Genomic DNA, 21,887 nt, shown 5'->3' with positions numbered 1-21,887 from the left:
TGCTCGCCTCTGGCCATTCAAAGGACCGGCTCTTCCCACAACATTTCTGAACCTAGAGCTTTGAACCAATAGCGCCAGAAATCTCCAAGTTTGGAGTGGACAGGGACTTGGAGGAGGGAAAGCTACAAACAGCTAAAATAACTGACCAGTTTGAGTTAGTTCTTCCGTTTTATTTGGTTTGCAATTTAGGAGTGACACTAAAGATCGCCTAATCCTTGCTCTCACAAAACTTTCATTCAACCTTAGCTGAGGAAGGATGCTGGATTTTGACCTATTCTCACTGATGGAATAAAACTATTCTTTCTTCCTCTAAAACCTCCTTGCCAGGTGCCCCCCCCCCTTTTTTTTTTGTAGTTTGTGAAAACAAACTGAGATAAATGAAATGCCAGTTTTGCACTTTCTATGCATTCTATAGAATCAATAAGGTAGTTTAGAAACATCCATGGATTAGCTGCAGCAAAAGACTAGCATAGACAAATATTCATGAACAATACATTTTATTGAAGGCTGGACATGCATGTCAAATACCCTTCCATAGCAAGGACACTGCTTATTTTTTAACAAAATAATTATCACTTTCTCACTGTACAGTTCTGTGAAGTCATATTTTAAAAAGAGATTCTGACCAAAACAATTCCCCTTTGATCTGGGAATAAATGCCATATACTAGGGAGCACGTGCTCGTAGAGTAGAGGCGTGAGGAATTGGAGAATCTATTTGATGGTGCATGGCTGCTTGTGGAAGGGCCTGGACTTGTGGGTGATGATACCTGCCAATGGGAAAAAAAGAAAATACTTTACTGACCCTTCCTTCAATCTGATGGCAGAATTTTAACCGGGGTCCCCTGAGAGCCTCCTCCAGCACATCACTGCCATCCTGCCCCTCTGAAACACTTGCCTAATTCAAAGGAATTCAGTGGAGTTATACGTTTGTTTGGTTTTTTGTTTGTTTCTCCCTCACAAATGTCCCCTTTTTATAGATTTCAAATACTGGCAGGTAATTAGGGAGCTTCATTACACTAAACATCACCTCAGTGTTATATTAGTGAGTCTTTTGGAACAACATCACCATTGAACTTGAAATTAACAATGTATTCATTGATTTTCATGAATTAAAAAATTAATTCAGGGCAGAATGTCAGACATAACGAATACATTTATGACATTGTCCTGCTGGCACAAAAGCCAGACCTCTGTTTTAGGCCCATCTTGAGCATTCATCAAAAATGTATGGGGTTTGGGGTTTTTTGTTTTGTTTTTGTAATTTTTCCTTTTCTCACATCAAAAAGCTCTGGATAAACGCAGCGATCAATGCACATAGTCAGAGCTGGAGGGGTGAGAATGTTCCATCTTACTGTTTCCCTGTAGGTCCAGCTGCAGACAGGCTGAAACTGGCACAGCGTGGCCTGTGACTGCACCTTCTAGCCCTCCACTGATAAATAAGCAGGCTAATTGAATTAATAAACAGATAGCTCTTTTTCCTGCCAGCTGGAGCACCATCAAAATGTGTGATAAATTATCTGTCGCTGCTTTAACCACAGGGTAAAAAGGAAAAATTAGCTGTCTTAACCCTTCCTCCCTCCCACCCAAGCCCCCGGTTTGGTTTGGCTTCACCCTCCCCCTCCTTGTCTTCTATACTTTGGCAGCCTTCCAAGGAGAAGTAGTTGTGAGTGGGAACTTATTTGGCCACGTTGATAATGGGTTATTAAGCTTCTAGACTGTGGTAGGATGCTAACATTCCATGCTCTGCTGTGGGAAAGAGAGATCGTCTGCTCCACTGGCAGGTTGGGTTCAGATCTGAGCCCGCTGCAATTTAAGCACACAAGATACTTGTTAAAAAAGTGGGGTGAATGATGTGGTTCACTAGCTTAATACGGCAGTGTCGGGTTTCTCTAGTTCTCTCTCTGTTAACCTCAAACAGCTTTCAGGCTGCTCTGATATGAATTCACATCGCATGGAGGCAAAGACCAGGGCCTCACTATCCATTTCTCTAAGGAATAGTACAAGGTGGCATAAAGACAAATGGAGCCATCTAATCCCTCTCCCACCCTGAGTTTTTCATGTTCTGCAAGCCTCTTGGTGTCATCACTTCCCGCTCTAACATCTGCTAGAAGGAAAAGCCTGAATCCAAATACTCCTAAACTGTGGGGGAGTTTGGATTCAGATACATTCGGATCCAGATAAGTTCCCATCTAGCTGCAACCTAAAGAATGGATTACATCACCCTTGTCCACTGTCCACTCCCCCTGCACACCACATAACTGAGAGAAGGATTGTGCCTTTCGCGCACCCCCTCTTCTCTCCCACCCCATTGCACCGCTGTGCCCAAATGGCACAGTTTATCCCTTAGGTTGTAAACTCTGTTGAGCAAAGACTTCCTTAATTACACGTTAACACTTCTGTTCTGCTTTTCTTCCACACACTTCAAAGCACTTGACAAAAATTGGCTAAGCATCATGATCCCCATTTTACAGGTGGGGAAACAGAGAAGCAGGGAGGTTAAGTGAGTTCCATAAATCCGGTAGGAGGTAACATCACCCACCTCTGAAATGCAGCCTCCTCTGAGGCGGAACAAGCTAGCTATTTTACAAGTGCCACATTATAGTACTGGCACAGCATGTAGTAGTGGAAGCAAAGACTGACTTCTCTGTTTCAACCTGTAGGGGGCATATTAGGTAGGTAGGATGAAAATACACAATTTGGAATTTGGCTGAAGTTTATTTTATATATTTAACTTACAACTGTTAAAGTTTTATTCCCAATGTCGGTTACAGCTGCTGTGTTCTTTTTGGCCTGTTCCAGCTCACCACATCCCTTTTGCCTTGCTATGTGCCACCAGCCATTAGCTTCACAATGAGAAAAGCAAGCCTGGAATAAAAAATGTTTTTAAAATCTCTCCAAACCTTGTCTTTCTGAAGCAGCAGGAAGCTAGTGCCCCTGTTAGTTACTGAGAGTGCTGAAGTGTGAGATCACAGCATTACGATCTTTGTCAGAATGTGACTTTTTCTGGCGCATGTGTCAGATGAATATCACAGTGCTGGTATCAGAAAGACTAACCCTGATGGCTAATAGAGAGGCTGAGAGAATAGACAGGGAGCTGCATTAAGCATCAAAACAGGTCTTTATAAATGCTTCCTTCCACCCTCTTTCAAAGACCATGAGAGTCGAGGAAGGTGGTGGAGAAATTGGGTCCCCGGAGCACCTTTCTAAGGACTCCATTGTGCCACCTAGCATAGCCCATAGTAAGAGACGGTGAGCTCCAGGAGGCAATCTGCATGTGCCATTACATCCTGTGGGAGGGACATTATTCTGTCTCACATGAGTTTGGCAGGTGCTGCTGGCCAGTGCAAGGTCGGGGGAAAGGAGCCATGACTCCCACTTCCTTCCCACTTCCATTGGGGCACTGCATTCCCTTCAGGGAGAGAGCAGTCTCTGTGCTCCCCAGAGTGCAGGGAACTGCAGTTCTGCTTGGCCCTTAATGCTGATTGTACAGGGGAAGGCTCTTTATGCCCTCCTGCCCACACAATGTGCACCTGCCTTTTCTCCCCTCTGTTGTATGGTGCACTTGGGACAATTGTGTGAAGAGAGCTCTTTCTAACCACAGTGAACCCACACAAGAGCAAGGCAGGTTACCTTCCTTGTTAGAGGAGAGTGTGTCAACCAGAGCACTTGGGGCTGTGGCAAAGCCCTAGACATCCTGCACATGTGCTGTAGCCTCCATTATGTGCTATAGGGAAGCCAAACTGCTTCTTATAGTACAAAACCATGTTTACACCTGGCTGTCCTGAGCACTAGCAGGATGACTTAGGGACTCACCGAATGGACAGCACCCTTGCCTCCCTAGAATGAGGAAAAAGAAGGGGAGCAGGAATTAAGCAAAGACATGTTTAGATCGGGCAAGTGTGATTTAAACATGGTTTATCTAGTCAATGTGTACAGTGGGGCACAGCCATTTAAAGCTGCAGACAAATACGTTGTACCATCAACAGGACTATGCTGCATTTAAACAGTGTTAGTATGAATCAGTTCAGAATGGGTCAGCAGATACATTTTTCCTCCATTGTAGATGGATCTCGATTTATACTGACAAATCAGGCCATGCAAATTTGGATTTATATTTTAAAAGGTTACTTGCTTGGAAAGTTTATTTTTAGCTTAACCCTGCTGTATTGTTTTGAAAGAGAATATAACTGAGGTACTAATAAACAGTGTATATCGCTCTTTTTTTTTTTCCTAATGGAAAAAAAGAACATTTCTGCTTTCGACTATGTGGTTATTGTGTGGAAAGATTTTTCTGTTAAAATATTATAAAATGTTTGTGTTTGTCTATAATGTCTCGTACTTTACATTTCTTAAAGTGGATTTGTGACCCAAGAACCCCTGAATGCCAACTGGCAAGAGGGTTACAGGAATATCTTGATTCTGGTATGTAAACTTGAGTGCACCAAAGAATGTTGTGTGAGGTCGTAAGTGAAAGCTGAGGTCACACTGGTCATTAATATCATTGTGAAATATATGTACAGGCATTATGTAAGGAGTTATGTGTGTATATTAGAAACGTTCTTAGAGTCTGTATCAAAGTATGAGTCACCGGCAGAGGTGAAAAAACAGGTTTTTGCTCAGACAAGATGTTTATTCTCCTGTCTCTCTGATGGGATGTAAATTAAGCATTGTAAGCTAACACAATAGATACCTATTTACATACAAAGTAAACAAAGAGACATGCAGTCAACAAGGAAGCAGGAAAAATAGGTCACAGATGGTTATTCTGTCTCTGAATACAGACAATAAACTTTAGGGAGTATAAGTAGAAAGAAAAGAAGACACCCTCTTATCCAGCACGTAGGAATTAAACGAGCAGTGTGTTTACATTCATGAAAATGGGATCTCAGCCAACCTTGGCTGAAAACTCTGTAGAGAACTTCGGGTGAGATAAACTTCTTTAGAGAGGAGCTTAACTTGTTAGTCAAGTTTAGTGTCTAGAAAATGTGTTATGATATTATTTTACATATAACCATTTGATTTCAATATCCTCATTCACTATCACTTGAATCTTTGATAAACTTATTCTTGTTTTCACTATAAATATATCTAAGTGCTGTGATACTAAGCAAGGCGCTGATTCTGAGTTGAATCATACAGGCTGGTGTGTACATTGTTCCTTTGGGAACAGCAGAATTATAGAATTGTAGGACTGGAAGGGACCTCAGCAGGTCATTTAGTTCTGTCCCCTGCACTGAGACAGGACTAAGTATTATCTAGACCATCCCTGACAGATGTTTGTCTAACCTGTTCTTTAAAATGTCAAATGATGGAGATTCCAGAACCTCCCTAGGTAATTTGTTCCAGTGCTTAGCTACCCTGACAGTTAGGAAGTTTTTCCTAATGACTAACCTAAATCTCCCTTGCTGCAATTTCAGCCCATTACTGCTTGTCCTCAGTGGTTAAGGAGAACAATTTATCATCCACCTCTTTATAACAACCTTTTTACTTTCTTGAATAGTGGTATTTCTGTGAATGTTCAGTGGAGAAGGGGCTGAATACTCCAGGGGAACCCCTCAAAGGGACTCGGAGGTGGGGGTGCACCTGTTGTTAACCTGCAAGGCAAAGTAAGGCATAGCCCAGAGGAGAGTGCTTGGTGGCTGAAAGGCTGGTGGTGTCAGGGAGCTGACACCCAGTTAAGCACAAGCAACAATTCCTCATGCTGAAGGCAGGGGGCTAACAAGGTGACTTTCAGTCCTGGGTACCTTGAGGTTAAAAAACAGTGATGAGTTACTGCAGATACAGTACTGGGATGGGGGAGACGTCTGAGGGAAAAGAAGCTTGTTTATGGATGAGGACTGGGTTGAAGGAGGAGGAATGTGACTGTGCACAGGGCTTGGGGTGGATGTGGAGCACTGTGTGTCTGTACCAAAGTCCTGTAGCTTGAAGGGAGCAGGGATTTGTGAGGGAGGGTGTTGTGGAGTGGGGTGGTGAGAGACATGGGAGCGATCTGGTGTGGCATAGGGAGGAGATGTACAAGGGGACACAATGGAGGTGTGAAGAGAAGCTGTTAAGAGGGAGGGCACAAGAGACTTTGGTCTTTGCATGGAGCCACTGAGGGGACAATACATATCAATCCAGATAGCTATTCCTATTAATAATTATCCACACTGACATATTTATTTAAGAAACAGGCAAATTTCCAAAAATAAACTTGGTTAAATTAAGGTTGTTAGACTGTATCATCTATAGCTACATCCCATGCATCATGTGTTTGGATATTTAGAGAAAGAGAGAATAAGAATATTGTACATAGGAAATCATCAGTCATTGGACTATCAGAGGCAGGTAATTGAAAGCCATCAGTTTAATTGCAGTCATTGTACTTTATTCCTACTGGAATTCAGTCTAAAAACATGAAATAATCCTATAAGAATAGTATCACTTTTTATTTATCATAATGTTGTTTCTCCAGAAAAATCTCTAAATACTTTACAGACTATACAGTATATTTAGGGACCACTTAGTTTTAGAAATGAAAAATGACTTCCCCTGAAACTACATGGGAATGTTAGGTAGGCAAAATCTAATTACCCACGTTGAATTAGTCAGGACACTAGGCAAACAAACATCAGTACTCTTTGAAACAGTGTCCTGGGATCTTTAATGGCTGTAAGTAGTTATGGCCTTGGTTTTCCATTTCAGACACTCATTGGTATAATCTTGAAACAAAATCTAAGAATCTGATTGTATCCTGTGTATACAGCAGTGGACTTGTGTGTGTGTGTGTGTGTGTGTATGCTTCCTTGAGTACTGCTACATCTGGGATTAAAACAATAAAATGTAGTTTTAAAACGTACGTGCATCAGATTTTGACTCTCCTAATGGTCCTTTAAAATGTGTTTACCAGTAACAAGTTTCCAAAATTACACCTGCAAAAGCAAAACTCAAGTCTCACATACTGGGTGTTCAATCTCCGGAATGAGGATGACTAAATATGATTAGTGTTAATAGGTATTATGCAGATGGAAATAAATAGCTATCCTCTTCTACCAGTAGCCATAGAGTCATGCTTTCAGTGAGTTAGTGTTTTTGGTTTAAGAATTCAGCAAGGGAGTATAATATTCTCAACTTCTGTTTTCAAGTGCAAGGATACCATGAAGAAGTTGCTCAGATACCAGGATAATGGGCACGGGATAAAAACCTGAATACAGTTCTCTTGTGTGCATTATGTGAAAATATATGGGTTGATTTTTCATGATGCTCAGCACCCAGACCTCCTACTGACTTCACTTAGAATAGTGGATGCTCAGCACTTCTGAAAATCAGCCCAGTAGGATACATCCCTTTCTTCATCTGCCAAAAGTGCACATCAGAGGAAAACATATCCACCATTTACTTTTTTGGGATTCACCCCTAGGGGAGGACAGGGAGTTTCCTCTGTCCCCATTCCCCTGGAGTTATGCTCATAGAAGTAGGTTTAATCTCTGGTAGGAGCTCAGTTAAAGCTCAGTCATAGAGACTGCTGTGGCGACACTGAAGCAGCATACACCCATGATGCTCTGTCTGTTTGGGGGCAGTGCTGTTGGTCCCCTAAAACAGTGGGGTTGTGGCTGCTTGACACCGTTACAACCTCTCTTCCCTACGTGGGGTGGATTTCTGCAATCTCTGATCCACCACTGCTACAGCCATAACTATATAGAGTTCAAACCATAGAGCATTAGAAAATATTAGACAGAGATCTAAGCTTCAAAACTTGGACCAGAATACTGGGTTTGGATCAGAATCCAAAATTTTACTCCCTGTGCCTAGTTCAGGGGTGCTTAGATTTGGGGTGTCAGTGCTGTTTTTTAGAGAAAGAAACCCAGAAATGGACACGATACTCCAGCTGAAGCCTCACTAGTGCCAAGTAGAATGGGACAATTACCTTCTGTGTTTTACATACACTACTCTTGTTAGTATGACCCAGAATAATATTAGCCTTTTTTGTAATTGCATCACTTTGTTGACTCATATTCCTGATCCAGATCCTTTTCAGCAGTACTACTGCCTAGGCAGTTATTCCCCATTTTGTAATTGTGCATTTTCCCCCTTCCTAAATATAGTACTTTGCACTTTATTACTTTGTCTTTATTGAATTGCATCTTGTTGATTTCAGACCAGTTCTCCAATTTGTCAAGGTCATTTTTAATTCTAATCCTGTCTTCCAAAGTGCTAGTAACGCTTCCCAGCTTGGTATCATCCACACATTTTATAAACATAATCTCCACTGCATTATCCAAGTAATTAATGAAATACTGAATAGTACCAGACCCAGGATAGACCCTGTGGGACCCCACTAGGTACATCCCCCAATTTGGCAGCTAACTATTGGTAACTCCTCTTTCAGTATGGTCTTTCAACAAGTTTTGCACCCACCTTATAGTAATTTTATCTATACACGTTTCCCTAGTTTGCTTCTGAGAATGTCCTGGAGGACTGTATCAAAGAAATGACTAAAATCAGATATATCACTTCCCCTATTATCCAGTAGGCCACTAACCCCATCAAAGAAGGAAATTAGATTGATTTTTGGCATGATTTATTCTTGACAGATCTATGCTGGCTATTCCTTGTAACCCTATTTTCCTCTAGGGGTTTACAAATTATTTGTTTAATAATTTTTCAGTATCTTTCCAGGTATCGAAGTTAGGCTGACTGGTCTATAATTCCCCAGTTCCGTTTTGTTCCCCCTTTTAAAAATAGGTACTATGTTTGCCCTTCTCCAATCCTCTGGGACCTCACCTGTCCTCCTTAAGGTCTCAAAGATAATTGCTAACAGTTCCGAGATTCTGTCAGCTAATTTCTCAAGAACCTTAGGATGACTTGAATACATCTAACTTATCTAAATATTATTTTATCTGTTCTTTCCTTATGTTGGCCTGTGTTCTTTCCCCCTTATAATTAATATTAATCATGTTAACTTTCTGGTCACAATTACCTTTTTAGGGAAGACTGAAACACAATAGGTAATAAACACCTCACCTTTCTTGATGTCATCTGCTATTAGGTGGAAGACCTGCACTTTTCTTTGTCTTTCTCTTGCTCCAATGTATTATAGAACTTCTTCTATTGCCTTCTATGTCCATTGCTAGTATAACTCATCTTGTGCCTTAGCATTTCTGATATTGTCCCTACCTACTTGTGCTAATCTTCTGTATTCCTCCTTAGCAATTCATCCACGTTTCCACTTTGTGTAGAGTTCCTTTTTGATTTTCACTTCATTGAAGATCTTCTGATGGAGCCATATTGACCTCTTACTATTCTTCCTATCTTTCCTGCACATCAGGATAGTTTGCTGTTGTGTCTTCAATATTGTTGCCTTGAAACTGCCATTGCTCCTGAACACCTTTTCATCCCCTGGAACCCTATGAGTTTATTAAAGTTTATTAAAGAATCTCTGAGTTTATTAAAGTCTGCTTTTTTGAAATCCATTGTCTTTATTCTGCTGCTCTCACTCCTTCCTTTCCTTAGAATAATGAATAATCAAATACTGGATAAAAATGGAAATAATAATGGACACACACAGGCTGAATTACAAATATTGTGGGAACCTTAACTTTGAATTTCCTGAGTTCGGTGCAAATAAATGTCAACTTTAACATTTCGCAAATATCACTTCTTGCATTTAATAATCAAGAAACACAGAGTGTGTTTCAAGTGTATTTCTCCAGCATATTTCTGTCCCTGTTATAGGGTATTTATTAATCAAAAATGGATATAGAATAAATTAACAGGGAACTTATTTTTCTAAATAATTGGAAGTCAAAAATATTCTATGCAAAGGAATAATGATGCTTAGCTCCTTTGTAAAGTGCTTTGAGATTTACAGATGAAAATCCCTAATAGAAGCTAGGTGTTATTACTGTTATTATGTTGGTACTTCCATTTTGGTCTAACCTACATTTAGGGACTCCCAAAACAATGGACATCCCTTCAGCAATGCTATCACCAGTGGATGGTACTTTTGTGATGAACACCATTGTACTATTGTAGCCACTACCATTGTTCAACTTCCAAGTGTGACACTTCCAGAAATAACAAAATGATAATGATCGGTGTCTGAAGGTCTGATCTTGTGAGATGATGTCATCAACTTATATGGATGGCAGTAGGAGATGAAGCTACACAGCACACCATAGGTTAAGGCCTGATCTCAGAGGTATTAAGGTGGTTACTTCGGAGGGTACATCTTTTGTGTACACTGCAGTTTGTTTTATTGCCGGTTTCATTGTTTTCAACTGATCTCTATCACTTCTTAAAGATTAATTCAATTCAGCAAGTTTGAGTTTGGGAGAACAACAGAGTTAGCTTTTTATTAGAAGCTGAGATATACTGTAGACTTGATGGAAATCCAGTTATAGTGCTGTTACAAAATCTTACAGAGTATGTAAAAGAGCTCAGAGGAATGGGAGAGTATAATTTAGATGTGCCAAACAGCCTGAGAGTGAGTCATAATAATAATACCTAACTCTTACATATTGCTTTGCATCCATATATCTCAAAATGCTTTACAAATGAGGTCAATATCATTATTACCATTTCACAGATGGAGAAACCGAGGCACAGAGACCTTGCTTAAGGTCACCCAATTAGAAGATTAGCAACTTGTGTCCCCTTTCTCTTAACTTTAGGACAGTGTGATTTATGGCTGGATCCTGCATACCTTGTATTCCTCAAACTCCTGAAGACAGAAGGAGTTTTAAGTGCACAGGAATGCAGGATCAAGCTCTCAATGTGACTGTGAGTCTCTGTACTTTGGGGGAACTCCCTGCACCCCCATGTTCATCCTTATAATATGATTGTGTGGTATCCAGTGCAAAGTTTGTCATGTCGGATGTCTTCAGAAGGCTCGTGATGCACTGAGCATTGTTGTTATAGTAATGTTATAGGTTGTAATTTCATGTATATAGTTACGAGGCTGAAAATATGTCCTCGTGGCTTAAAACAAGCCCCGGCAAAACTCTCCAGGAGCAGAGGGGCAGTTCACAACTCATCAGGGCATGTATGGGACAAACCCAGCCCATCCTCACAGGAACAAAGGACACTGGCCTAGGCAGCAACAAAGGATCTGTTGGACTCTCGAGTGAGTCATCCCCCTTCCCTTAGTCAATTTGGGACTACGATGAGGTAATGCTCACCTGACTCTGAAGGTGGGGGGCAAAGCCAAGAGGGAAGAAAGAACATGATAAAAGGGAGAGACATTTGCCATGCTCTCTCTCTTCCACCTCCATCTACAGACACCACCACCAAGCGACTGAAGCGCTGATCAAAGGGGAGAGCCTGGCTGAAGGGCAACCAGCCAGCATATGATGAGAAGCATCTTAATTTGGAAGGGCACTGAAAGTGTTAAGATCAGCTTAGAATGCATTTTGCTTTTATTTCATTTGACCAAATCTGACTTCTTGTTCTTTGACTTATAATCACTTTAAATCTATCTTTTGTAGTTAATACATTTGTTTATTCTACCTGAAGCAGTGCATTTTGTTTGAAGGGTGTCAGAGATTCCCCTTGGGATAACAAGCCTGGTACATATCAATTTCTTTGTTGAGTTGATGAACTCATATAAGCTTGCAGCGTCCAGAGGGCATAACTGGACACTGCAAGATGGAGGTTCCTAGGGTTGTGTCAGGGACCGGAGATATTGGCTAGTGTCATTCGGTTGCACAATGCTTGCAGCAGCTGACCAAAATTGCTCACTCACATAACTGGGAGCAGTTTACATGCTAGAGGCTGTGCATGAACAGCTCACGAGTGGGGTTTTCACAGCAGAGCAGGGTAAGGCTGGCTCCCAGAGTCGAGGATTGGAGTGACCTAGCAGATCACTGGTCCAGATAACAACAGGGGAACGTCACCTACAATTTGCTTTTATGAACTTAAATGGCATGAAGATTTGCAAAAAGTGATTTCTGCTATTTACGGTATGAAATATTTGTAAACAGCCAAGAATTGAGTGAAATTTATTCTCATGTTCCCCCGTCACAATCATTGCATGAGGCAAGGAGGAAAATCCATTGTGACACTCTAAAGTACCCTAGGCCAAATTCTGCTCTCAGCTTCCCCATTGCAATACTATTAGCTATGGTAGTTTTGTGTATGAAGGACATTGCCGATATTAAGCTGATACTACAATTGGTCATGTTTCTTCACTGATGTTAATGGGATTTAGGCATGTCCACCAAGCAGGGGAAAGGGACAGACTGCTTGATATATTTATATGAGTGCAACAGGACAAACTGAATTAGAATTAGAAGAACATCAATATTCATATCCTTATTGCTTCCTTGCTGTCCTAACCTGGAGTACTACTGTGATAGGAGCTAGAGAAAAAACAAAAGATAAATAAGACAATACAGTTTTATTTCATGCAGTGACTGAAGTTTAGATAAAAATAATTTACTTACATTTCTTTTCAACAAAAATATGTTTTAGAAGGCAACAAATATTTTAACTGATTGTTTTTTTCCGTCCAGGGTTCAGGTTTGTTTGGGTTTTTTTTTCAACAGAAAATGTCTAATGCCAAATTATTTTCAGTTTTTAAAAACCTAGGGATCAGAAAAAAAATCTGTTTTTTCACTTTTGGGTTCTTCTAAAAACACCAATTGTTTTCCACAGGAGATGTTGGGGGAAAAATTCCTGTTGGAAAAAAAATGGCAATTTTTTCAACCATCAAGTTTTTGATGTTGAGACACAGGAGAAAAAAATGGCAAAAAAGAAGTAAAGATGTCAGACAAATTGCAGATGCATGCACGAAACCTAATTTAATTTCCAATTCCTCATTTTAGTCTCTGCTACTCATTTCTGCCAGGGGCAGGGTTTGTTCAGTGATGCTCAACAGCAGTCTCTCTGGTTAACTAATGATCCGCCATGAGGGGCTATTAAAGAAATGTCCTGCAGTCCTTTTTGCCTAGGTGACTGGTTACTCTGAAATGAGGCATCTAGAGGTGTAATATAAGGTAAGAAAACAGTGTGGGGATCTTCAGGAATGTGGATGCCACCTACTCTCAGGAAAAAATGGCAGAGTTCCAAGTACTCACTTGTCTTCTTTCTTAGTCCAGTTTTCAGAATTGCTGAGCACCAGGATCTCCCTTTAAAGTCAGTGGCATAACTTCTGCTGATGAGAATGGGAGCATGATTGGGTACTTGATCGTATCTTTGTTTGAGTCCCTTTGCCTTGAAATGCACTAGAAAATATGTAACGGTGGTGCCATCACATTGTATTCTACACTACAATAAAACTGCAGTTTGGAATTACCAGACCCAAACGAACAACAAAACTGAAGTCTCCCCTCCCACCCCAACACATACACAATACAAAGAGTTTACTAAATTCCGGGGATTTTTCCAGCGCTCTACAACACGAACAGTTGATCTTGCTGAAGACAAGGGAAAATGTTTATAGTTCCCCAAATGTTCTAATTGGCAGCAGCCTCTCATTAATGAAAAATAAATTGCCCTGGGGGGGGGGGGGAGTGTCGGTGTGTGAAGTGTGAAGTTAAAGGAACTCAGAGGCTGGACAACCCGCTGTTGCTGCACTAGGACAGGATGGGGGAGATAGCTGGTTTCTTACCAGGATCCAGATCCAGGGCAGCTGGCCCACCCTCCCATAGGGAAACGTGAACAAGGAGCTTGTAAAATACACAGACCAAATGGAAATTACTCCTATTGATTGAAACCAGCTGTATGTCAGGCTTCTCACTGTCTCTCTTGATTTGCTATCACAAATAAATGGATGTGGTAGAAGGTACCATGGAAAGAAAACAAAATATTGTATTCTGCTTGAAGTCATGCCACAGTAATAGCCACAGTTTTTGCAGCTAAAAGAAGACATTTTCTTTGCAAATTAGGTCTCCCTCGCCCCATTTTTGGCTTTGCAAACTATGCCATTTAGAACAGGTCATACTGTAGTTCAGCTTCAGAGTGTTTTGACAAATACAGTGTGGGCACATTTGTTAGGTATTCATGATATATAAAAGTGCTGGCTAACCGGAGTTTTGAGGGGGGTACATTTTGATTTTGAAAACAACTAACTTTGGCACTAACTTTGCTGAGCTCAAATAGAAAGCTGGTCTTAGGTAATCCAATGTGAAGACTATGTTGGTGTGACAACATGGCTAATACGTTGGTACCATCCAATAATTGAGGGGGGAAATTCTTCCGCCTTTAGCTATCATTACAGTGAACAAAAGAACCTTATCCTGCAATACTTACTCAGATTAAACTTCCTTTGGCTAATGCTGGATACCCTAAAGTGGGAGAATTAGAAGAATCCTATTGACATTAACTGTAGCTTTGCCTGAGTTAGAACTGCAAAAATCAACTCCAGCATCATTAAAAGACATGAGGACAGAACCGATGCAGGATTAGCATGCAACAATGACCCACAGCTAGCATTTGAGCTTTCTAGCTCAGACACAAAGGACCTTAATGGCAAGACCACACTTAACTAATAGTTCTTTTAGTTTGGTCTTATGAGGTAAAATATTGAAAAGTGACTTGTGTTCTTGGGCTCTGAAATTTAAAAGAAGGGTCAAGATTCTATTTCTTTGAGGCAATAAAAAAAATGTCTGTAATACTGGATGGTAAATTAGTGTGGATCTTTGTTCAATGCATCATTTTAGCAGGTATTCTTTTTAAAAAAAAACACGACTGCATGAGACTTTAAACTTAATGAGCCGACTAAGAATAAAAGAATGCTTTTTTCCTTAACAGCATAGTAGCACAATCATATGAAAATCTGTAGCTGTTAAATTATGATCTAGATAGTTAGTGTTCTATAGGTTTTGACTGATAATGACTGAAAAACTAGATTATAACATAACAGACATTGAAGGTTATATGAAAATCACTATACTTAAGTCAAGAAGCAAAATCTAGAAAAAAAATTATAGAACCAGACACTTTCAGGTGTCAAGAGTTTCTACAAATCTGGAAATATGAACTTCTAATAAATGTATTATTGATTTCAAATTCTCTCCCCCCCCCCTTTTTTTTTCTGTTTCAGAGGTTGAAGGCAGCATTGACTCATCATCCTGCAGCCATGTCAAATGGAAATATGAACACCATGGGCCATATGATGGAAATGATGAGCTCCCGACAGGACCAGACACCACATCATCATATGCACTCACATCCACATCAGCACCAGACACTGCCACCTCATCACCCATACCCACATCAGCACCAGCATCCCGCACACCATCCTCATCCTCAACCCCATCACCAGCAGAACCATCCACACCATCACTCCCACTCGCACCTTCACACACACCCGGCACATCACCAGACCTCTCCACACCCGCCACTGCACTCAGGTGGACAAGCACAGGTAGAACCACTTAATGAGCTGTCATCTTCTTCTGTTCTGATGCAAGTTTAAAAAAACAGATCACATGCGCATGGCTTTTCAAAAGCAAGTCAACTGGCTGCTAATAGATTTACTCTGTTGTTGGCTGCCAGGTCACAACCTTACACCAAGCTCCAGCTCAAAAATCCCAGATCAAAATGTACTTAGAAACAAAGAAAAGAATGTATTTCAAATGTCTAATTTTCTACCAAAAAACCCCAAAGCTTGTTCAAGCCATGATCTCTGCAAAGTGCCAAGTGTACGTTTATGCTGTTGATATGTTACGGAGTTTGGCACACTGTGTAGCTTGGCGCACTAAGATACATCCACACTGCGTTTTAAAACAGGGACTGGGTCCACAGACTTGGGCTGGCGCTATGGCACTAAAAACAGCTGTGTAGACATTCAGGCTCAGGTTCTGAAGCCCGGGGAAGGGGGCTGGTTTCAGAGCCCGAGTGCAAACATCTATACAGCTGGTTTTAGCATCCCGATCCGTAGACCCAAGCTCTGAGACTCACTGCAGAGGTTGTAAAACACCGTGTAGACATAGTCTAAGGAGCTTGGCTGACTACTTGGCAGCTCATGTTTTAAACTGTTCAATACACTCTGCCCTCAGAGATGGTCCCACAAGCCCCAATGAAGTAAATGGCATTGCACATGCATATTTGAAGGATGAGTTTGATCCTGTATATATTTTATTTGTATATAATATAGCAACTTCCATATGAAGTATCACAAGACACTTTATAGTGAATGTCAATCATAAGACTATCTCAAAAAATAAGGGTGTAAGTAGAGATGGCTTCAAACAAAATCTGCAGATCTAAGTACACCTATACTTTGGTTCTGGATCCAAATTTTGCTGCTGGCCCTTATTTCAATCATGGGAACCAAACAAAAAACTACAGTCTGAATACTTTTCCATTTTGGTCACATTCGGATCCAAATCCAGATCCCAAGTTTGCAGTCACTGCCTCTAATTTTAAGGCAAGAATTAAAGACTTGAAGTTATTAATTGTCTTGTAGTCAGAGCGTAGTAGTTCCAGATACTGTAGATAGATCAGATGAAAGAGAATTACACTTGTAATTACAGCTGTAGAGAATTACAGAATGGAGACAGAGAGAAGGCCAAGATTGGCCTGGAGAACAGGTGAGGATTAGTAGGTGAATATTATGTCAGAGAGAGAGAGGATGAAGCCAGGTGCTGGAGAAAGATTTAACCCAGAAAGGTAATTTTGAATTGGATTCAGATGATGGGAAGCCAGTGAAAATGATGGAAGATGAAGGTCTTGGAGTGAAAGGGTTGTCTTGCTACAGCATTCTGAACTCCCTGACATTTAAAGAGTAGGGATTAAGAAAAACTATTAGTTGAAAGAGGAAGTAATGAACTCACAACTAAGGATTTCGGCATAGGCAGAGCTGATGTTAAGAGGACTTCTGGCCATATTTTAATGTGGTGAAAGACAGACAAGCCAGGGAGATATGAGAAGAAAGAGAAGGCCCTTGGTCAGCTATAGGATAGCAGGCCTGGAGAGCAAAGTTATCATCTGAGTTAAGAAGAATGGGAGTGGAGTCATGGATACAGAACAAAGAGGACTTCTTATTACCCAGGAGGAGTTAAATCTGTGAAGCACTTAGTTGCTTACAGATACCTCATAGGCAGCTCTTAGAAAAACTTACAAGACATTAAAAATAAGAGGATTTGACATCCCACTGTCCAACTACATTAACTATTTACTGACATCTTGTTTTACTTTGTTACTGCTCTTGCTGCAAGTTGGTGGTATTTCCCTGCAGTATTTACTAATGTAAAATGTTATAAATTCTGTTGTTTTTCCATCTATTAATTATTTTTTCCAGAGCTCTTTAACAACTGCAGTAAAAGACCCTATATAATCTTATAACATAGAAAGCAAAAGAGGTGTGATCTGGCTGTCCTTGAAGTCAGTGACAGAGTACAGGTAATCTTGGGGCTCAGAGCACTAGACTGGGATTCAGAAGATCTGGGTTCCCCGCTCTGTTTTTGACACTCTGTGAGCTTGGGCAAGTCACCTAATCTCTCTGCACCTCAGTTCCCTATCTTAAAATGAGGGTAATAATACTGACCTGCCTCACAGAGGTGTTGTGAGGACACATTAGTTAGTGTGTGTGAGGTGCCAAAAGCTTCAGATAAGATTGCCAAAGACAGACACAGACTGAACATCCAGCCAGGCTGCCTGAAGGACCTAGCTAGAGATTGGTCTGCATGGCACTCCATTTGCAAGGAGGTTCCAGCCCTGTGGGATTTGCCCTGAGGTACTGAGATACTTCAGTTGAGCACCATAGAAAAGTCTATAAATAAATAGCAAAACTCCCATTGACTTTAAACAGGAGCAGGATAGGGCCCTGATTTGAGCTACCAATATATTGATGAATTGACTACCAGTGAACAATAAATGTACAAAATTTAAGGATAATAGCTCGTTCAGCCTAATGAGCTAGTGTATTGACACCCCACCTCTGTTACATGACTCAGGATTTGGGGCTTCCTGCTCTTTACTTTAATGATGAACTGTTGTGGGGCCTAGTACCCCATTGGCTGGATCTGATTCCATGGTGAACACTTCAAGCCTTGGTGGAGCTCATTTCAAACAGGAACATGAAGTTTGGAGCACCCACAGTGGAACTTGAGACTGTGGACATCAGCTGATACAGAGACGTCTTCATCTTGTAAACAGGCATAATTGTCACGAAAGGTTGAGAACCACTGGCTGGAGGCTAAGTAGGATCTATAGATCAGCTGCTTCCCTTGACAATACAATAGTTTCCTCCTGATACACAACAGCAATAACGCGTTCTGAAAGGAGGCATTAACAGGGATAAAAGAATGGTTTTGCAAGTAATAAATACAAGGTTATTACTTTCTTAACCCATCCATAATCACTGGGTATCGGCCTCTTTGAGGGTCAGATTGCTTCAAGAGACACATTAATTTTATGGTGCATTTTACTAATTATTAACTTCCTTTTTCTCTTGAGCCTGATACTTCAGTTCCACGCCTCCTGTCAAAGAAAGGCATGATCTGAATTGCTGTGTGCTGCATGCTCCCTTGTCATAACTTCCATTATTCTACACCATGCCCTTGTGTAATGTCAGAATTAATTGCATGCTTTTCAACAGGCATTTTAAGACACACATGAACCTAATGAATTATGTTTTGCTAAAATGAATGAACGAGTACTAATCCTGTGTTAAGTTGCAAAGAATAGAGGAAAGTATTGGATCAAGGATCAAGGTAGAAATAGTCATTTAGTGTGTCCCTTTCTGAGTGATAGATGTTTTGCTTTGTGGGAACTGTTTTGCCTCGGGTTTTACAAAAATGATGTGAGTATTGTTATATTTTTCACATTGAAATTTCTTTCAATCAAACTTTCCACCATGACACCTTAGGCACAGCAGGATCGTTTACATTTTGTTTTGTTCTTTTTGCCATTCCGCCACTGTGTAGATCAGGATATATGATAAGCAGCCCTTAAAAATGAATGAATCCTAATGATCCTTATACATCCTCTTTCTTAATGGAGCATACAACACATGGGGTGGAGAGGGAGCCGTCCTTGGAGAATAATGCTTAGACAATTATCAAGATAAGGCCTAATAGACTTCAGGGTCATGATATATCTGGGAGGTTGAATCAATTATCCAATGTGACATCATTAGTGATGCAACTGCAGCCTTTCTAATTAATACTTGCCAGAGATGGAAGGAAGATGTTCTATTAACTGGCTCTTGCCAGTTCTTACTGAAAATTAAACTATTCACTATTTATTCAGAGTAATATCACCTCATAAAAAAAAATTCTATAGCTATATGTTGGCACAGCAGACCCGACTGACAGAACCGAGAGACAGAAAAGCTTTTTATGCCGGATGGAAACAGAGAGAGTAACAGGCGAAGGAAAGCTTTTGGTGTCCAGAAACATAAATAACCAGTCTTTGAAGTCTCAAAAGGTGGTGTATGGAGAAAGTGAAAGGCCTTTGATGTTATGTTGTCATTAAAAGCGATCTTTGAGGCCTCTACATTTCAGACGTGTTGGTAAAGAGGTAGCAAGCTCAGCCCCAGTGGATGGGGAGCAGCTGGCATTACTCAACAATAACCTTCTTTAGCCACTTAGCGGGCACTACATGCTAAGGGAAGTCCCAAACATTACTCCACCACAACAATGCTAGTAACTACAGTGACTGCGTCTACACTAGCAAGCTGTAATTCTCCACTGGTGCAGCTCCACCAATGGTAGCAACATTGGAGACTGGAGTGTGGTCGTGGTTTATGGCTTTTTACCAGCATGTGTGAGAACTGACTAATTTTAAAAAAATCAGTTTGTAATAAACATCCCGTAAATAGTATGTCCTCACATTTTTTAAAAAATTCCTTCTTTAAATGAGTTTTTCCATTGGGGTTTTTCTGCTCATGTTTCTTTTTATAAACAAGGGAGAAACTAACCAGCTACACAGGGACAAAGTGAAATTGCCTGTACACAAAATGCTGCCAATGCATAAACAAACTGGAAAATAGAATAATAATGCTCACTGACTTCTGTCCCTGACAGTGACCTTTAGATTAAAACCTTCAGACAGAAAAGTGATTTTGCAAGGGGATGGCATGCTTTTGATTGACACCTGGGCGGCAGACAGATGGTAATTCCCTGAGTTGAAATGTAGGGCTCAATCCTACAACTTGCTGAGCACTCCCAACCCCTAAAGTCACCAGAGACAAGTTGCAGGTTTTTGGCCATTAGCCAGAATACCAGGATTAATTCTGATTTGACAGTTCAGGCTTCCACGGAGTCCTATATTCCACATTGACACTGTAGCATGATTAAGGCTGGGATTTTCAAAGATAAGTAAAGGAGTAAGGCAGTTGACTCCCCTTCACTTTTAATAGGGGCCGGTCAACTAAGATCCTTAGATGCCTTAGATAATCCCAGCATAAAGTTCTAATAGCATTACTGCTGGCCTCTCCAAAGATGTGTACGATACTTGAACATACATTAAGGAACACGTGAAACAGAGATGTCCTAAAACTCTGAATGGGATGAAAAAAATCCCAAGGTTTCCAGTCTCTTGCTTTGATTAATTAAAAGTCACTGTGAGAAGCCTGACATTTCATTCTTCAATCAGGTGCTTTCTTTGTCACAACTTAAATAAAACATTTTAATAACCAAAGGGGGGAAAATAATTTCCCTGGCTGCTATTCAGGAGCCCATTCCAAAAATCTCCCCTTAGCCATGTTGGCTTTTTGTCAAAGAATAATTTAAGTGGCATCTGATGGAGTCTTTCTACTTGTGCCACTCTCATATCTTGCCAGAAAGTCTGCCATCTCAAAATACACTCTGGTCGTATTTTTGTTAAATGTCAGTTGACATCACTTTTTATTCCTTTTTGGAATTCGCAGCATCAACTAGAGCCTATCCACTCACCATCTACGTTGAATTTGTTTTTGTTGTTTTCCCGTTAGGTTTCACCAGCGGCACAGCAGATGCAGCCCACTCAGACAATACAGCCGCCTCAGCCCACCGGGGGTCGCCGGAGAAGGGTGGTGGATGAAGACCCAGATGAGAGGCGGCGAAAATTTCTGGAAAGGAATCGAGCGGCTGCCACACGCTGCAGACAGAAGAGGAAGGTCTGGGTGATGTCACTGGAAAAGAAAGCAGAAGAACTCACCCAAACAAATATGCAGCTTCAGGTGTGAGCTACTGTCTATATTCCCAAGACATAGAGGCACTGTTTACATTCAAGGGCTTTTGGTACACCACCAGCCGCTGGTTCTCATATGTGCTACCGCTGCACGTTAGATTAATAATGAGAACACAGACATACTTAAAGTTGACCAATCAAGATATACACTTGTAAATGAAAAACAAAATTTCAGCAAAACCAGCCAGGAAAAGCTTGGGATTCAGAGGCTTTACTGGACTGAGTCATATATTTATTTATTTTTCTTGTCACTCTTTTTATTTTTTTTTTAAGTGACCGTAACTCAGCTATAAAAGGCTTCTTCAGAAAAGGGTATGCAGCTAGTCCTAATTCAAAGACAGCGGGACACGATTATAAATAGAATGGCCCGGTGGTAAGAAAAAGAAGGAAACAGAATATAAATATAGTCTGAAAGCGATAAGTGGTCAAAGTGCAGGCAGCCTCTGCACCAAAGGCACCTTGATTTTGTCTGATTAACGGCTGCTCTTGCAGTTGCTAGGAGTCAAAAGCCCATGCCTACTACAGCCCTCATTTTAAATATGGAGGCATGGCTTATCTTAAGCAGAGTAGACTCTGCTCTGAAAAAGTTGTAGCTTTTCACACTGGGACTCGTCCCATCCTTAGCAGCAATGGCACATTCCAGAATCTAGATGAGAGCAGCCATGTATTGTATTGTGAAACTCAGAGAGCCATATTTGGTCTGTGGACCATGTTTTGGCCTCCACTGGTGGCACCGGGTTTTCTACAGGGATTAAAGTACTGAAGAAAGGGATTCTGGGGGTGATG

General features: G+C 40.8%; 1 protein-coding gene and 1 long non-coding RNA gene across 3 annotated transcripts in view; one reads left to right on the top strand and one right to left on the bottom strand.

The window, feature by feature from the left end:
* Positions 1-21,887, top strand: part of CREB5 (cAMP responsive element binding protein 5) — a gene marked incomplete at its 5' end in the record, with an annotated part of 353,505 nt that overhangs the window by 319,134 nt on the left and 12,484 nt on the right. For both annotated transcript variants that reach the window (XM_084620345.1, XM_084620346.1), the window contains 2 exons: positions 15,025-15,348; positions 20,863-21,090. In XM_084620345.1, the coding sequence (XP_084476471.1) occupies positions 15,025-15,348; positions 20,863-21,090 (552 nt within the window). The remainder of the gene's footprint in view (positions 1-15,024; positions 15,349-20,862; positions 21,091-21,887) is intronic.
* LOC311516365 lies at positions 557-20,910 on the bottom strand. The gene is made up of 4 exons (XR_014710392.1): positions 20,825-20,910; positions 13,058-13,204; positions 2,739-2,867; positions 557-769 (listed from the first exon to the last, which is right to left on the bottom strand). It is a non-coding gene; the product is annotated as an uncharacterized lncRNA (long non-coding RNA).

Source organism: Lepidochelys olivacea (genome assembly GCF_965140295.1).
Source record: "Lepidochelys olivacea isolate rLepOli2 genome assembly, chromosome: 2".
Taxonomy (NCBI): Eukaryota; Metazoa; Chordata; order Testudines; family Cheloniidae; genus Lepidochelys; species Lepidochelys olivacea.
This window is presented reverse-complemented; position numbering and strand designations above follow the sequence as displayed.